The 17,971-nt window shown below is 47.7% G+C and overlaps 1 protein-coding gene across 1 annotated transcript; it reads right to left on the bottom strand.

Moving 5' to 3' along the window:
- Positions 1 to 4,526: 4,526 nt before the first annotated feature.
- Positions 4,527 to 7,336, bottom strand: LOC123121007 (uncharacterized). Its single transcript, XM_044540958.1, has 2 exons — positions 6,807 to 7,336; positions 4,527 to 5,690 (listed from the first exon to the last, which is right to left on the bottom strand). Exons 1-2 carry the CDS (start codon positions 7,060 to 7,062, stop codon positions 4,738 to 4,740), a joined length of 1,209 nt encoding a protein of 402 aa, XP_044396893.1. The 5' UTR covers positions 7,063 to 7,336; the 3' UTR covers positions 4,527 to 4,737.
- Between the last annotated feature and the right edge of the window lie 10,635 nt (positions 7,337 to 17,971).

Genomic DNA, 17,971 nt, shown 5'->3' with positions numbered 1-17,971 from the left:
ATTGATAGAACTTCAAATAATCATGACGATATCCAGGCAATGATCATTATATAGGCATCACGTCCAATATTAGTAGACCGACTCCTGCCTGCATCTACTACTATTACTCCACACATCGACCGCTATCCAGCATGCATCTAGTGTATTAAGTTCAAGTAGAAACGGAGTAATGCAATAAGAACGATGACATGATAGACAAGATCTATTTATGTAGAAATAGACCACGTCCTGTTATCCTTAATAGCAACGTACATGTCGTTTCCCTTTCTGTCACTGGGATCGAGCACCGTAAGATCGAACTCATTACAAAGCACATCTTCCCATTGCAAGATAGATAGATCAAGTTGGCCAAACGAAACCCAAATATCGGAGAAGAAATACGAGGCTATAAGAAATCATGCATATAAGAGATCAAAGAAGACTCAAATAACTTTCATGGATAAAAAGATAGATCTGATCATAAACTCAAAGTTCATCGGATCCCAACAAACACACCGCAAAAAGAGTTACATCATATGGATCTCCAAGAGACCATTGTATTGAGAATCAAACGAGAGAGAGGAAGCCATCTAGCTAATAACTACGGACCCGTAGGTCTACAAAGAACTACTCACGCATCATCGGAGAGGCACCAATGAACATGATGAACCCCTCCGTGACTAGATTGGATCTGGTGTTTCTGGAACTTGCGGCGGCTGGAATTGATTTTCATCGATTCCCCTAGGGTTTCTGGAATATTGGGGTATTTATAGAGCAAAGAGGCGGTTCAGGGGGCACCCGAGGTGGGCACAACCCACCTGGGCGCGCCTGGCCTCCAGGCGCGCCCTGGTGGGTTGTGCTCCCCTCGGAGCACCCCCCTCAGGTGCTTCTCCGGCCCATTCGATATCTTCTGGTCCAAAAAAATCCACAAAAAGTTTTGCTCCGTTTAGACTCCGTTTGGTATTCATTTCCTGCGATGTAAAAAACATGCAGAAAACAACTGGCACTTGGCACTATGTCAATAGGTTAGTACCAAAAAATGATATAAAATGATTGTAAAACATCCAAGAATGATAATATAACAACATGGAACAATAAAAAATTATAGATACGTTGGAGACGTATCAGTGATGCCTGCATTCTCAGCCAAATAGTAGAAATCATCATAAATCCAGGCCACCTGTAAGAATGCATCACACGGCCGAATCTGCAATTGTACAATTGGTTTTTGTTCTAGTGCTTTATTTATTGCAAATTTTTGCTGTTGTGGTGACCTTGTTCTTGAACTTGCATGTCAAATTTATATGGTCCAAGGTAGTTTTGATGCATGATATAGCTTCTAAACACTTGTAGGAGTAGTTGCTATCAATTTTGTTGAGTTTGGTTCACTTTTATTTTGAGTCACTAAAAATTTCAGAAATTTTTAGAGGAAGAAAATGATGAGGAGATTGTTGAGAGGCTCCTCGAGGTCCTGATAACCCACAAGTATGGGGGATCGCAACAGTTTTTGAGGGTAGAGTATTCAACCCAAATTTATTGATTCGACACAAGGGGAGCCAAAGAATATTCTCAAGTATTAGCAGCAGAGTTGTCAATTCAACCACACCTGAAAGACTTAATATCTGTAGCAAGTATTTAGTAGCAAAGTAATATGGAAGTAACGGTAATGGTGGCAAAAGTAATAGTAGTAGTTTCGTAGCAATTGTAACAGTAGCAGCGGAAAAATAACGAAGCAAAGATCAATATATGGATCAATGATAGATAATTATGTCGGATGGCATTCATCATGCAACGGTTATAACATAGGGTGACACAGAACTAGCTCCAATTCATCAATATAATGTAGGCATGTATTCCGTATATAGTCATACATGCTTATGGAAAAGAACTTGCATGACATCATTTGTCCTACCCTCCCGTGGCAGCGGGGTCCTATTGGAAACTAAGGGATATTAAGGCCTCCTTTTAATAGAGTACCAAACTAAAGCATTAGCACTTAGTGAATACATGAACTCCTCAAACTACAGTCATCATCGGGAGTGGTCCCGACTATTGTCACTCCGGGGTTGCCGGATCATAACACGTAGTAGGTGACTATTGACTTGCAAGATAGGATCAAGAACACAAATATATTCATGAAAACATAATAGGTTCAGATCTGAAATCATGGCAGTCGGGCCCTAGTGACAAGCATTAGCCATATCAAAGTTATAGCAACATCAATCTTAGAACATAGTGGATACTAGGGATCAAATCCTAACAAAACTAACTCGATTACATGGTAAATCTCATCCAACCATCATGGTCCAGGAAGCCTACGATGAGATTACTCATGCATGGTGGTGAGCATCATGAAATTGGTGATGGAGGATGGTTGATGTTGACGATGGCGAAGGATTCCCCTCTCCGGAGCCCCGAACGGACTCCAGATCTGCCCTCCCGAGGAAGAACAGGGCTTGGCGGTGGCTCCGTATCGTAAAACGCGATGAATCCTTCTCTCTGATTTTTTCTCCCCGAACGTGAATATATGGAGTTGGAGTTGAGGTCGGTGGAGGTCCAGGGGGCCCACAAGGATGGATGGCGCGCCCCAGGGGGTGGGCGGGCTACCCACCCTTGTGGCTAGGGTGTGGGCCCCCTTCATTTGATTCTTTCGCCGATATTTTTTATTAATTCCAGAAATCATCTCCGTGAAGTTTCAGGTCATTTCGTGAACTTTTATTTCTGCACAAAAATAACACCATGGCAATTCTGCTGAAAACAATGTCAGTCCGGGTTAGTTCCATTCAAATCATGCAAGTTAGAGTCCAAAACAAGGGCAAAAGTGTTTGGAAAAGTAGATACGACGGAGACGTATCAGCACACAGGGTTAAGAGCTAGCAGAGGAAGGGGGAAGAAATGCAGTGTGCGCCGGATCATGGCGACTGCGGTGTATAGTGGCCGTGGCGTCGTGTCCGACATGACGAGCATGGAGTCGTGGGCGAGCGACACCGTCGGCGAACTAGTTGCGGCGCTCGCTCAAAGGCAGTCACAGAGGAGGAGAATGCAGTGCTCGCGCCATGGTATCGTCAGTGCAGTGGACGAGAGAGGAGGCCGAGATGATCGACGCTGGAAACAACCCAGTGTAGTAGGGCGAGAGAGAGGAGGCCAAGATGATCAACCCCGTCGGCGGCGCGGTGAACTGTAGTGTGCACAGAGGCAAAGGACACAAGAAAGCAGTGTGCACGCCATTGCAGCGTCAGTGCAGTAGGAGGACGACAGAGAGTAGGACGAGATGAGGGACGTCGGAAACGACTCTAGTGTAGTAGGACGTGGGCAAGGAGATCAAGGGGAAGGGCTTCAGCGTCGAGAGGAACAAATAGGAGGGCTCTGAGCAGAGGACAGAGGAGCTCGGCATGGCGGCGTCAGTGCAGTAGACTGCTGTTCAAAGAGAGATGAAGCTACAATCGTCGAAACCAAAAACTTACAACATGAATGTTGTGAGAAACTGCGAGATTAGCTGCTGGTCAAAGGAAATTTCAAATGATCGATCGTGCGTGACGAATCTGACAAAATTCGTCCAGAATAGCTCCAAACGGGAACACGAAATTAAGAACTTACGGCCGACGAAACTACGAACCGATCGCCTAAATGGAACCGTAGCATCGAGGTGCATCTTTTTCGTGTAGAGCTTACCTCGAATCAAAGCATCGTTGTGTAGATCAAAGGGACAAGGAAGAGAGGAGATTAGATAGAAGCTTACTTCCCTCCCGTCTCCACTCGTGCAAGGGCCCGCTCTCTTGCGCTCGCCTCGGCCTGGCTCACAAGAAACTGCCGATCTGAGCGTTTCCAGCGAGTCAGGCCCAGAGGTGCTTTAAGTTTCGTATTATGCAGGCCCAACAGTGTATACAGGCAACCAAACAGGCCGGATTCTTCCCGCGCGGGCTTGGTCGAGGTGTATGCAGGCAACCAAACACGTCCTTGAAGAACTCTCTGGGGCGGCAAGGAGCGTAAGTCCTGAAATGTCCATGATACCAAGATTTGGATGAATGGAGGGATAGTGACAGTTTTTGGCTTGGTCCGGGGCGTCAGACATATACGTGGCAGCTGTCCGGACGCCCGCAAATCCGCTCCTAGTTTGTGTCCAATTTATAGGATTTCAAACGTCATCCATTAACCGACGTGTTGGATGGCAAATCGCGTCGGATGTATGCTGGCATTTTGAGAGTTCGTGTTGAAGATGCCCATATGTGAGTGCCACCATCTAGTGCTAGAGTCCGTATTGGAGATGCCACCATCTAGTGCTCAGTCTCTCAGTCAAGCTTCAGTCAAGAGTTAGTGCTCTTTAGAGCATGGTTAATAGTATAGCCAGCTGCTGGCTATAAGTCAGTGCCATGTCATTTACAGCCCATCTTATAGCTAACATGTACAATAGTAGATTAAAAGAATGTACTACTTTTTTATTATGTAGCTCACCTTTCATTCTCATAAAGTGCATAGGAGTACGTGCTAGAGCTGGCTCTTCACGAAGAGCCCGCTTACCTTCTCTGTTCTCTTCTTTTTTCTCCAACTAAACAGAAATATAATAGTTTATTCCTTATAGCTCGCTGACTCAGCTCTATTATACTTGCTCTAAGCACAGATTTGTCTCAAAAGGCGGTGGTTTTTTCCTCATCTTACCAAATTACAAAGCTAATAAATACACAAAACGAGATGCACTGTCACTATTACACGACTGACTGACGTATAGCCGGCAGGTCCGCTCTGAATCCATGGATTCATTCACAGCCAGCTATCCGGGAGTCCGATGTTCTGGAACCTAAAGGACGAGCCCTTGCCCCCCTTGCCGGCCGCGATCTCCGGCCCGTCGGCATCGATCTCCTCGTCGTCGCCTTCGGACGACAGCATGAGCAGCGGCCCCGGCGCCGGCGGGGGCAGGGCGAGGACGCCCTCATCCCACGTGAGGAAGTGCAGCGTGATGGGGCGGAGCGCGTGGCGGTGCAGCGAAAGCTTCTGGCTCAGCGACACGGTGTCGTAGCACCTGACGTCGCCGGCGGTGGAGACCATCCACGGCAGCACCTTCTCCCCTCCCACCCTCGACACCACCAGCAGCCTGCCCGCCCGCCTCGCCGCCCGGTGCAGCTCGAGCAGCCCGGACCGCGTCGACGCCACGCCCGGCGTGCTCTCGTCCGCCACCGACGACACGTAGATGAAGCCCTCCTCGGTCCGGCTGATGGCGAAGCCGAGCCTGGTGTCCCCCTGCCGCAGCGCGATCTCCACCGCCATCTCGCCGCCGGGGCCCGACGGCGCGTACCACAGCCGCACCGCGCGCACCACGCCGATGTCCACGCCGTGGTAGTCCTCGAACCCGTACAGGCTGACGTTGGACATGTTGGCCAGGTCGGACAGGGAGCCCATGTTCACCGTGGACACCGCCGTCTCGCCGGAGATCTTGGTGAGCAGCGCCTCCGTCTGGACGCTGGCGAGCTCGACGGGGACGCCGGAGGCGCGGGACGAGGCGAGCCAGGCGTCGGCGCGGGCGAGGGTGTCGTCGAGCGTGTTGTAGCGGGTGTGGGTGCCGTCCGTGGCCTTGGGGAGCAGCAGCAGCGACAGGAACCGGCTCGACTCCGGCACCGGCAGCAGCTCCTTCATCTTCTTCTCCCACGGGAACGTCTCGTACGCCGACGCGATCTTCCAGTCCCGCAGCGCCGCCAGCATCTTGTCGTTCTTGGAACCTTCAGTTCACGTCATCAAATCTTTCCAAAGTTAATTTAATTTGCACTCGAATTTACTTTCATCTCATGTGAGAATGTTTCACCAGAAGTAAATTCGATTCAACGCTCAACTATTGCACAGTGTAAATCTGACAGAAGAATGTGAGGTGACATATAGAACCAGCTGCTCAAATGGATCCAGAATTAAACCGCAATATTTATATCTAACAAACGATCAATAATAGTTTACTGGAGCAGATGCAATGTTGGCATTTGGTTCTTTGGCCTTCACAAGTGATCTGTCAAACAACCATATGCTTGCAAGTAGCACTTTAATTTAAAATTCTGAGCTGCAAACGTTGCAACAAGCATGAGAGATCGTGCCGACGTGTTGAAGATCTGCGAGGGTTCGTAAACAAAATCATGTTGACAGAAATATAATTGTGTTGGGCTAGGGACCCTTTCGTCATGTCCCCCCGCCCTCACTGGTTTTGCAGAGCACAGCAAGAACTTCACTGATCTCTTCGGTTGCAAATTTTTGCGAGAGCTATAATCTAGGAAGGATTTTGGTTTCTGACACAACGTCTTGTGATTGCCATGGCCATTTCTTGGCTCCTTGTTTTGAAGTGGAGAAGGAGCTGTTGCTTAATCGTTGGTTACCATGTCAGCTAGTCACTGGAAATTACGATGATAAAAAATCGTAGCCACGTTGGGATGATGTCAGTACGCTATATTGTGCTGTGACGAAATTTCGTAGTTAAACAAAGAATTAGGCTAGCGAACGTAAACGAAAATCAGGAGAGCCATGGAATTTGTAAAGTTAAAGGATTCTCAATAGACGGAGACATTAGACACCTCAAAGTATAAATTGTTGTTCCATCAATAGACAAAACATGATTCGTGTTAAGGAGTAGCATTGAGATACTTTTGATTTTAAATTAGTGTTTGCCAAAAAAAAGATGGTGCATTAGTGAAATTCACTTCACAATTCACCCCACTTATGAAATGAGGGGCAAAAAGATCCGTGCCTTCGGCCACGCTCAGCTTAAATCAGGGTTAACAAAAGCTGTGAACACTTTACGAGCCGTGCAAAAGGCAAAGCAAAATGGACTAGGGAAGGGAGACGGCTCGTTTCACCTTCAGCGTCGAGCTCGACGCTCTCGCGGCTGGACCGGTCGCCCACGTCGTCGCCTCGGCCGACACGCCTCCCCGACGACGTCCGCCCGCTGCCCGAGCCAGACCCCCTGGACGCGGACGGGCTGAGCTCCGGCTCCTCCCCGGCCGCCTGGGCCGGAGAGTCGCCGCGCTTGAAGGCCGACTTGAGCAGCTTCTGCATCTTGCCGCCGTTGTTTCTGCCGGTCGGCGCCGGCGAGAGGGCGGCGTCGCTGGGCATGGCGCTGGCCTTGGTTCCTCTCGGCGGTGGCGCGCGAGGGTCCGTTTGGTACAGAGCTACCGACGCGATATGGGATCACGGGGTTGGTTCCATGCGCGCACGACTTAACATCCCTTGGTCTCGGTACGATTGGCCGCTGCGGCCAGCAACTGGCCATTTTTGTATGCTGGGAGGAGGAGGCTACGGCGCAGGAACCGAAACCAGAGCCCCGGACATGCCAGGGCAAAATCCAAATGAATTCTCCGGCAAGGCGTCATTGGTTCAAAAGGATTTTCTTATTTGATTTGTAGGGTTTGAGATCTGGTTATTTTTTGCCGTGGTCCGCTATGCACGCAGTTGATTGATTTTAAAAGGAAAAATGTTTGGTGAACCACTAACCTCTTCAGAAAAGTTCCTATGTCTCATTAGTTTTTCTGTTGTTATATATGTGAACCACTAATCATATGAAATCTCAGATTCAAATGCAAGGCTGTAAAATCACTAAAATTCAAATGGAGTTCATAGAATATAAACCAGATTTACACAGATTTTAGAAAGCACACCCAAATCATAGAGTATGTAAAAACACACCTATATGTAAATAAAAATGTAGAAAGCATATCAAATTTCAATTTTGATCAGTTTGCCTGGTTACGGGGGTTATTGCCGGCTAACCTGCCAGCGTGGAGAACAGAACCGGTTATTCCCCCAATTTATTTTCCTAGTAATCGTTTCTGTTTCTGGAAAAGGGCTATTTTCTCAATGCGTTAAGTGTTTCCAAACGGTGGTAACTAGTAATATCATCATATCGCGACTAATTTTATATCATAAAGAAATATAAGAGTGTTTAGATCACTATTTAGTGATCTAGATCACATCACTAAATAGTGATCTAAACACTCTTATATTTCTTTACAGAGGGTGTACTTTTTTCCAAAAAATAATACTAGTAACGAGAAATCTCAGTTTCAGGAGGGACCAGCACAGCTAACAGGATGGATTATGGATGGGCTTAGGCCCATATAAGACAATAATCCCTGGTTAATCTCTAAGGCCCATGCATGTGTACGGCAAGTGGTTGGAAATGTGGGATGTTTAGTCCCATACTGCTACGGTAAGAAGAGTGAGACCTCTTCATAAGGGCTGCTCTATCACTTGCTATTGAAAGCTTGGGAATAGGAGCTGTACACGCGCGCTCCTCCTCCTCCGCCGCCCGCCTCGTCACGACGCGCGCGCGCGCACGCGCCGCGGGTTGCGGAAATGTGCCGAGCCGAAGCTTATTAAGCGCCACTGTCCGAGACGTTGGACCATGGGTTGTTCGCGGACAGTGGAGTGAACCCTAACTCAGTTCACTCACTCCCTCTCGTGCAACCCTAGCCGTCATCTACTGTTCCTCTCAATGTGCTGCGATCCCATCCCGACGATCGCGGACAGTGGAGTGAACCCTAACTCAGTTCACTCGCTCCCTATCGTACAACCCTAGCCGTCATCTACTGTTCCTCTCACTGTGCTGCCTCCAGCGATCCCATCCCGACGACCGCGTTCACGGTTGGTCGAGAGAGCAGGTGCCTCCGAAACCCTGTCGTTCGAGATCCTGCCTGGGAGAACGGCAATAAGGTTTTTGGGGAGCGTCTCGACGCGACTGCTCCTGATCCGTCCCCGTCTTCGTCTGCCTCTGCTTCCACTACTTCCTCCACATCGACTCCATGGCTGACGACGAAGTCGCCAAGAAGAAGGCCTTGGCTGATGCCGAGGCTACTGCCGCCGCCGCCGCGCTGGCCTGGCCAACCGGAGGGTATGACTCGTTCATCCCCTATTTGCTCGTTCATGTGCTAGCCGTATATATGCTGTTCATAGATGGTTAAAGAGCACTCTTTGGCCTTGAGAAAAGTCCCTTTCTCATCAACATCTCGACTTTCCTCGTTGTTTGAGGTAAGTATAAAGGAGATCAGATCTGTCCCGGGAATCGAAGGATACAGAAATATGGAATCGAGCACAGATTATAGGAAAGAAGCAAACAGAACAGGTTGGATCCCATCTTTAACTACACAGAGCAGCAGCCTACTATTGATTGATGATCTTACCTTCCTGAGAGTCGAGGCGGTTCTATGTACTGTACGTGCTCACATGCTTAGGTATCGGTATGAGATGCATACCGTATTTGCCATGTTTACTGTCTACTCGTGGATTAGACTATTCGAGAAAGTGCTAATATTTCCAACATAACAGGTTTTTGTAATGCTGAGATTAGAGAAACGATGAATTCTGGTGCCAGAATTCTGCACAGCTAAGCTGCCTGGGGATCTACAAACAAAGAACTTGCTTTGGTATTCAAGCCCAAGAACACTTGCTTTGACCTCCCTGATTGTGCCCAAAAACATTTCCTTGGTTTGCATGCATCGCTTCGGTATCAAGTTTGCATTGGATAAAGAAAAGAGAAAAAAATCCTCCGAATATCTGGTTTGGCAAGCTGAATCATCTGTGATCTCAGTCATTTTGCACGACAGATTGTTTCATTTGCATAGAGAGAGAAAAAAACAGCAAACTAGAGGGAAGTGGACAACCAAATGAATTACCTTTAGTCGGACTCGTAGGCGATCCGTTCTTGAGCTTAGGCACGCTCTTCGATCGCTTCAGCTTCCAATCCATGCCGGCCTGGGTTCAACTTCTAGGAGAAGAATCTGAACTCAGGGTTCCTGTGTACCCCCTTATGAACGAACAGCCATTTTTAGCTATGATCCTATAGGTGATCACAAAAGGGTTTACGCTGTAAGAACAGACATGCCTTTTGGGTTGTAGAAGCCTCCCCTCAACCGATGAAATTTCGCTTGCAGTTCCTTAGTCTGTTGAAGTATTGGTGTATCTGATTTTTTTACCAAGAGTGGAGGGCACCACAAAGTGCCAGTTTTTCTTGTTCCAGTGCTGATCTTATTCCTAGAAGCTGCCAAGAGCAAAGTGTCATTTCTTCCAATGCAATCAGTTTGTCTTTTCCTAAAGCTTGGAGCTTCTACGGTGTTCCATTTTCCGACATAATGTCGCTCTAAGATGGTATTTCAATAAAAAATATGTTTGCAAAATTTGTTATTTGGCAATCATGCAAGAACAATGATGGAGACAGGATGGTGCACAAAACTGTTCCACACTATCGCAGGCCTAGATTTGAACTTCTCAAACTTCAAAAGCTCAATGCGGAATATTGTTTAGTTCCATACTTCCATGTTATAAATTATTTTGTTAGATTGTTGCGTGTATCACTCGAAGCAGAGGCAGGGGGTGAGTAACTATTACCTTCTTACCTTTCATGTGAAAAGAGGAGGTAAGAGGGACCATGTTAAGATTGCTCTATTTGTTTTGTTGGGTCATGTGAACCAACTGCTCATTGAGATGCCTTTTTTGCGGGGTTTGTGATGCCTTTCTGTGGCTGCTATTCCTTCTACAAAGCAAAGATGCACATACTTACAAGAATTCGATGAAAACAGATGACACTACAAAAGGAACACATTTTAAGTTGTGCGACCAAACACATGAAATATTTTTAGGACAAATGCTTGCTATTTCTTTAGATGTGCAATTTTCAGTCTATTCGTCGAACATGTATATTTTTCAAGTACCAGGTCAAGGCTATCTGTTGTGTTGAGAAAATAGGCAATTTCTCGATTAAATTAATCCACGAGTAAATCACTAGCATGGCATTGACACAAATAAACGCATACTGATATTCAGTCAAGCAAGCACATATTACGCTAATTGCAGAAAAATTTACGTATAACGCTAGCATGGATAAAACAGGAAACAATAGGAGCGGGATAAACGAGTTATACCCTCCAGTAGGCCATACAGAGGCCGCGGCTTTGGTGGCAGCAGCGGCGTCCTCGGCGGCCTTCTTGTCGGCTTCAGCTTTCTCGGCGGCGCACGTTCGGCGTCGGTGGACATGGTGATGGTGAAGGCGACACAGACGTAGAGGAAGTAGACGATCGGAAGCGAGCAGTCGCGTAATCGCTGCCCAAGAACCTATTCGCCCCTCACCCCGTACAGGAACCAGAAGGGCGTGGTTTCGGAGACCTGCTCTCCCGTCGACCGTGTACGCGGCGGACGGGAGGGAGTCACCGGCGGCAGCAGCAGCAAGGGAACGACGGTGGGCATGCGCGTGGAGCAGATGTGATTTGTTCGTGGCAGCTAGTGTTGGGAGACACCGCGCACTTATATAGGCGCAGCCGCGTGGAGAGACGTGGGCTCGACCCACGTCCGAGTCCGTGATAGCTCACGATCCGATGCCTCAGATCGTGGCCCAGCTGTCAGAGAACTCTCCGTTAGTGACTGAAAAAAATAAGCGCGTAGGTGTGAGCTCGGCTCGGCTCAATCCCGCAACCCGCGGCGCGTCGTGACGAGGCATGGCGAGGCGGGCGGCGGAGGAGGAGTGCGCGAGGGCCTCTTCTCTTCTCAAGCTCCAATAGCATGTAGAAGAGAAACCCTTATAAGGAGGTCCAACTCCTCTTCCACTTCTGGGGTGAGACTAAACTTCCCACTACACCTAGTGCCATATAACCCACATGGGCCCTTAGAGATTTTTCAGAAATTGCTATATGGGCCTAGAGCCCATCTCAAATTTCAGCAATCCCCCAAATCTCAAGGGCCCATTGTGTCATCTGTTCCAATTACTGTTTCGATATACCAGTGTTTCAGTGAAGACCTGTTAAGGTTGAACTTCGCCTAGAGCAAGTAGCTACACTCCTTCACAATTGAACAATGGACTATGCCTTGAATTGTCAGTTTGGCGTAAAGAAGTTTCACCACATGTCTTACTAGTACTAGGCTGTCGAAGGCTAACCCCTCGAGTGGAGCATATAAGTCACACTCCTGACCTATTCATGAGCTTACTAGAGATCACCCCAATCTTATAGACTATGTGACCAGCAGTCGGGCTCACATAGGTGTGTTCCTCCAAAGATCGCTCTGTAGGATAGCATCTTGCTCACTTAAGCTTTGGAACACATTAAGACAGTAGTCACCCTACCATACAATATTGAGAGTATTGCATCTCCAACGGAGCGGGTTAGTATAGTTACTCTCATCAGTTCACCACTGGCTTGTTTTCCCAGGTCCTAATTTGTGGGATCTCCGATCACATAGGTTGGGTTACTACCATGGCAACTCATGTGGGTCTCATACCCATCTCCCTCGATGCATTATCTATCACAACACGTGATAGCCCTTATGTAAAGGGATCTGCCAGATTCTTAGCCGTATGGACATACTCCAACGCTATCACTCCGGAGTTTCTTAATTTTCTGACAGCTTTTAATCTCATTCTTATGTGTTTGTTGGACTTCATGTTGTCCTTTAAACTCTTCACCTTGGTGATGACAGTCTGATTGTCACAATTCATAAGGATAGCCGGAACCGGTTTATCAACTAATGGCAAGTCCATCAAAAGATCTCGAAGCCATCCTGCTTCAACACCAGACGTGTCTAATGCTATTAATTCTGCTTCCATTGTTGATCTCGTTAAGATCGTTTGATTGCAAGACTTCCAGGAAATAGCGCCACCTCCAAGAGTAAACATATACCCAGTTGTGGCCTTCATCTCATCAGCATCAGAGATCCAATTCGCATCACTATACCCTTCTAGTACCGACGGGTATCCGGTATAGTGAAGTCCATAGTTCATAGTACCTTTCAGATAGCGCATAACTCTCTCAACAGCCTGCCAATGTACATCACCCGGTTTGGAAACAAACCGGCTCAGTTTGCTCACAGCAAACGCGATGTCAGGCCTCGTTGCGCTCGCTAGGTACATCAGTGAACCAATGATTTGAGAGTATCTCAATTGATCTTTAGCCGTGCCTTTGCACTTTTGAATTAACACGCTAGGATCATATGGTGTTTGAGATGGTGTGCAGTCCGAATATCCAAAACGACTCAACACCTTCTCAACATAGTGGGATTGCAGAAGTGTAATCCCACCCTCATTATCTCTCAGTAACTTGATGTTCAAGATAACATCGGCCACACCAAGGTCTTTCATCTCAAAGTTCTGAGATAGAAACGATTTGACCTCCTCAATGACTTTGAGGTTTGTTCCGAATATCAGTATGTCATCAACATACAAGCACAGTATAACTCCTTCGCCCCCACCATGGCGATAGTATACACATTTGTCAGCCTCATTAACAACGAAACCAACAGATGTCAGAGTTGTATTAAACTTATCATGCCATTGCTTAGGTGCTTGCTTCAGGCCATATAAAGATTTCAGCAACCTACACACCTTTCTTTCCTGAGCATCTATCACAAAGCCATCTGGCTGTTGCATGTAGATTTCCTCGTTTAGCTCTCCATTCAGAAAAGCCGTCTTAACATTCATCTGATGGACGAGAAGACCATGCGAGGCCGCCAACGAAAGTAATACTCGAATGGTGGTCAGTCTAGCCACAGGTGAATAAGTATCGAAGAAATCTTCCACTTCTTTTTGGTCATAGCCCTTGGCCACAAGCCTAGCCTTGTACTTTTCAATCGTACCATCGGGCCTAAGCTTCTTCTTGAACACCCACTTACATCCTAATGGTTTGCAACCATAGGGACGGTCAGTGATTTCCCATGCCCCGTTAGCCATGATGGAGTCCATCTCGCTACGGACCGCATCCTTCCAGTAATTAGCTTCTGGAGAGGCATACGCTTCTGAAATAGAAGTGGGAGTATCGTCCACGAGGTACACGAAGAAATCATCACCAAAGGTCTTTGCAGTCATTTGTCTCTTGCCCCTACCAAGGGTTTCCTCGTCATCCTCCTCAGGATTTTCATCATGTGTTTGTTCATAATATTCCATAGGAATGGCAGGTTCATGAGTCTCCTCAGATTCCTGTCTAGAAGTGCTTTGCATATCTCTCATAGGAAAAATATCCTCGAAGAATGTAGCATCCTTAGACTCCATAATTGTACCGACCTTCTGGTCAGGTACCTCAGATTTTACTACTAGAAATCTATAGCCAACGCTGTTCTTAGCGTAGCCCAAATTAACGCAGTCCACGGTCTTGGGTCCAAGCTTACGCTTTTTGGGGATCGGCACATTGACTTTCGCCAAACAGCCCCAAGTGCGCAAGTACGAGAGTGTTGTCCTTCTCTTCGCCCATTTCTCATAGGGAGTGATCTCATTATCCTTTGTCAGAACTTTATTCAGGACATGACATGCCGTCAATATAGCCTCCCCCACCATGCCTTGGACAAACCCGATGTATCTAACATGGCGTTAACCAAATCAGTTAGAGTATGGTTTTTCCGCTCGGCAACCCCATTTGACTGGGGTGAATAGGGAGGCGTCCTCTCATGAATAAGGCCGTGTTCCGCACAAAAGGAATCAAACTCACTCGAGAAGTACTTTCCACCACGATCTGATCGGACTCGTTTAATTTTCTTTTCAAGTTGATTCTCAACTTCTGCCTTATAGATTTTAAAGTAGTGTAGAGCCTCATCTTTAGTATTTAACAGATACACATAACAATATCTAGTGGAATCATCTATCAATGTCATGAAGTATTTCTTTCCACCTTTAGTCAACACACCATTCATCTCACAAAGATCAGAATGTATGAGTTCTAATGGTGCCAAGTGTCTCTCCTCCGCGGCCTTGTGAGGCTTGCGAGGTTGCTTAGCTTGCACACATGAAAGGCACTTAGAACCTTTGGCTAAAGTCAAACTCGGGATTAAATCCAACTTGGCTAGCCGCGTCATAACACCGAAACTAATGTGACAAAGACGTGAATGCCAAACTTCAGATTCATTAACATTCGAATGAATATGGTTCATGACTTTATTACAAAAATCTGCGAGGAAAAGGCAGAACATCCCTCCACTCTCATAACCTTTTCCAACAAAGAGTTCATATTTCGTAACAACTAATTTATTAGACTCGAAAACCAACTTAAACACTTCTCTACATAGAAGGGAGCCACTAACGAGGTTCTTCTTCATGGCGGGGACATGCTGCACGTTCTTCAGCTGCACGATCCTTCCCGAAGTAAACTTCAGATCGACCGTGCCAACACCATGAACAGAAGCGCTCGCGCCATTCCCCATCAATACGGACCCGTGGCCTGTGACCTGGTAAGAAGTGAACAATGAAATGTCAGCACACACATGAATACCTGCACCTGTGTCCACCCACCAATCGGTAGGCTGAAACACTGAAAAAAACAGTAAATAAATTACCGTACCCAGATGCACCATTGTAATTGTTGCCCACAATCATGTTGACAGACTTGGAGTCCTGTCCTGGCTTCTTGTACTTATTTGGGAACTTGTTGGCCCAATGTTCAACCGAACCACAAGTAAAGCAGCCCTCGTCCTTCTTGTTTTTCTTGAAGGTCTTCTTACCCTTCTTCTTAAAGTCGGTATTGTGTTGGACACCGTTCTTTCCCTTGGGCTTGTGGGAGTTATGGTTCCTCTGGTTCACCATATTGGCAACAGAAGTTCATTCGACCCCTTTTCCGTGCGAGTCCTTTGCCCTTGAATTCTGCTCAACACTCAGATGGCCAATGACATCCTCCACAGAGAATTCATGACTCTGATGTTTCAGAGTGGTGGCAAAGTTCCTCCAGGAATTAGGGAGCTTAGCGATTATGCCGCCCGCGACAAACTTGCCCGGTAACTCGCACTTAAGAAGCTCAAGCTCCTTATGTTGGGGATCGTAGCAGAATTTTAAAATTTCCTACGCATCACCAAGATCCATCTATATGGAGTATACTAGCAACGAGGGGAAAGGAGTGCATCTACATACCCTTGTAGATCGCGAGCGGAAGCGTTCCAATGAACGAGGTTGATGGAGTCGTACTCGCCGTGATCCAAATCACCGATGACCGAGTGCCGAACGGACGGCACCTCCGCGTTCAACACACGTACGGAGCAGCGACGTCTCCTCCTTCTTGATCCAGTAAGGGGGAAGGAGAGGTTGATGGAGATCACGCAGCACGACGGCGTGGTGGTGGATGTAGCGGGACCTCGGCAGGGCTTCGCCGAGCTTCTGCGAGAGGGAGAGGTGTTGCAGGGGAGGAGGGAGGCGCCAAAGGCTGTGGTACTGCTGTCCTCCCTCCCCCCTTTATATAGGCCCCCTGGGAGGGGGGCGCCGGCCAAGACCCATCTGCATGGGGGGGGGGGGCGGCGGCCAGGGGGGAGACTTGCCCCCCAAGGCAAGTGGGGCGCCCCCCCCACCCTAGGGTTTCCAACCCTAGGCGCAGGGGGGAGGCCCATGGGGGGTGCCCCAGCCCACTAAGGGCTGGTTCCCTTCCCACCTCAGCCCATGGGGCCCTCCGGGATAGGTGGCCCCACCCGGTGGACCCCCGAGACCCTTCCGGTGGTCCCGGTACAATACCGGTGGCCGAAACTTGACTTCCTATATATAATTCTTCACCTCCGGACCATTCCGGAACTCCTCGTGACGTCCGGGATCTCATCCGGGACTCCGAACAACTTTCGGGTTTCCGCATACTCATATCTCTACAACCCTAGCGTCACCGAACCTTAAGTGTGTAGACCCTACGGGTTCGGGAGACATGCAGACATGACCGAGACGCCTCTCCGGTCAATAACCAACAGCGGGATCTGGATACCCATGTTGGCTCCCACATGTTCCACGATGATCTCATCGGATGAACCACGATGTCGAGGATTCAATCAATCCCGTATACAATTCCCTTTGTCAATCGGTATGTTACTTGCCCGAGATTCGATCGTCGGTATCCCAATACCTTGTTCAATCTCGTTACCGGCAAGTCTCTTTACTCGTACCGCAATGCATGATCCCGTGACTAACTCCTTAGTCACATTGAGCTCATTATGATGATGCATTACCGAGTGGGCCCAGAGATACCTCTCCGTCATACGGAGTGACAAATCCCAGTCTCGATCCGTGCCAACCCAACAGACACTTTCGGAGATACCCGTAGTGTACCTTTATAGTCACCCAGTTACGTTGTGACGTTTGGCACACCCAAAGTACTCCTACGGTATCCGGGAGTTGCACGATCTCATGGTCTAAGGAGAAGATACTTGACATTGGAAAAGCTCTAGCAAACGAACTACACGATCTTTGAGCTATGCTTAGGATTGGGTCTTGTCCATCACATCATTCTCCTAATGATGTGATCCCGTTATCAATGACATCCAATGTCCATAGTCAGGAAACCATGACTATCTGTTGATCAACGAGCTAGTCAACTAGAGGCTTACTAGGGACACGTTGTGGTCTATGTATTCACACATGCATTACGATTTCCGGATAACACAATTATAGCATGAACAATAGACAATTATCATGAACAAAGAAATATAATAATAACCATTTATTATTGCCTCTAGGGCATATTTCCAACAGTCTCCCACTTGCACTAGAGTCAATAATCTAGTTACATTGTGATGAATCGAACACCCATTGCGTCCTGGTGTTGATCATGTTTTGCTCTAGGGAGAGGTTTAGTCAACGGATCTGCTACATTCAGGTCCGTATGTACTTTACAAATATCTATGTCTCCATTTTGAACACTTTCACGAATGGAGTTGAAGCGACGCTTGATATGCCTGGTCTTCCTGTGAAACCTGGGCTCCTTCGCAAGGGCAATAGCTCCAGTGTTGTCACAGAAGAGAGTCATCGGGCCCGACGCATTGGGAATCACCCCTAGGTCGGTAATGAACTCCTTCATCCAGACTGCTTCCTGTGCTGCCTCCGAGGCTGCCATGTACTCCGCTTCACATGTAGATCCCGCCACGACGCTTTGCTTGCAACTGCACCAGCTTACTGCTCCTCCATTCAAAATATACACGTATCCGGTTTGTGACTTCGAGTCATCCAGATCTGTGTCGAAGCTAGCGTCGACGTAACCCTTTACGACGAGCTCTTCGTCACCTCCATAAACGAGAAACATATCCTTAGTCCTCTTCA

Source organism: Triticum aestivum, chromosome 5D, assembly GCF_018294505.1.
Source record: "Triticum aestivum cultivar Chinese Spring chromosome 5D, IWGSC CS RefSeq v2.1, whole genome shotgun sequence".
NCBI classification, from domain to species: Eukaryota; Viridiplantae; Streptophyta; class Magnoliopsida; order Poales; family Poaceae; genus Triticum; species Triticum aestivum.
Note: the sequence above shows the minus strand (reverse complement) of the source record. Positions and strands in the feature narration are given on the sequence as shown.

Excerpts from the sequence above, each read along its gene's own strand:
- LOC123121007 (XM_044540958.1), bottom strand. The coding sequence starts at position 7,062 with ATGCCCAGCGACGCCGCCCTCTCGCCGGCGCCGACCGGCAGAAACAAC. Across the intron at positions 5,691-6,806 it reads CGTCGAGCTCGACGCTGAAG|GTTCCAAGAACGACAAGATG; the intron begins GTGAAACGAGCC and ends CGTGAACTGAAG.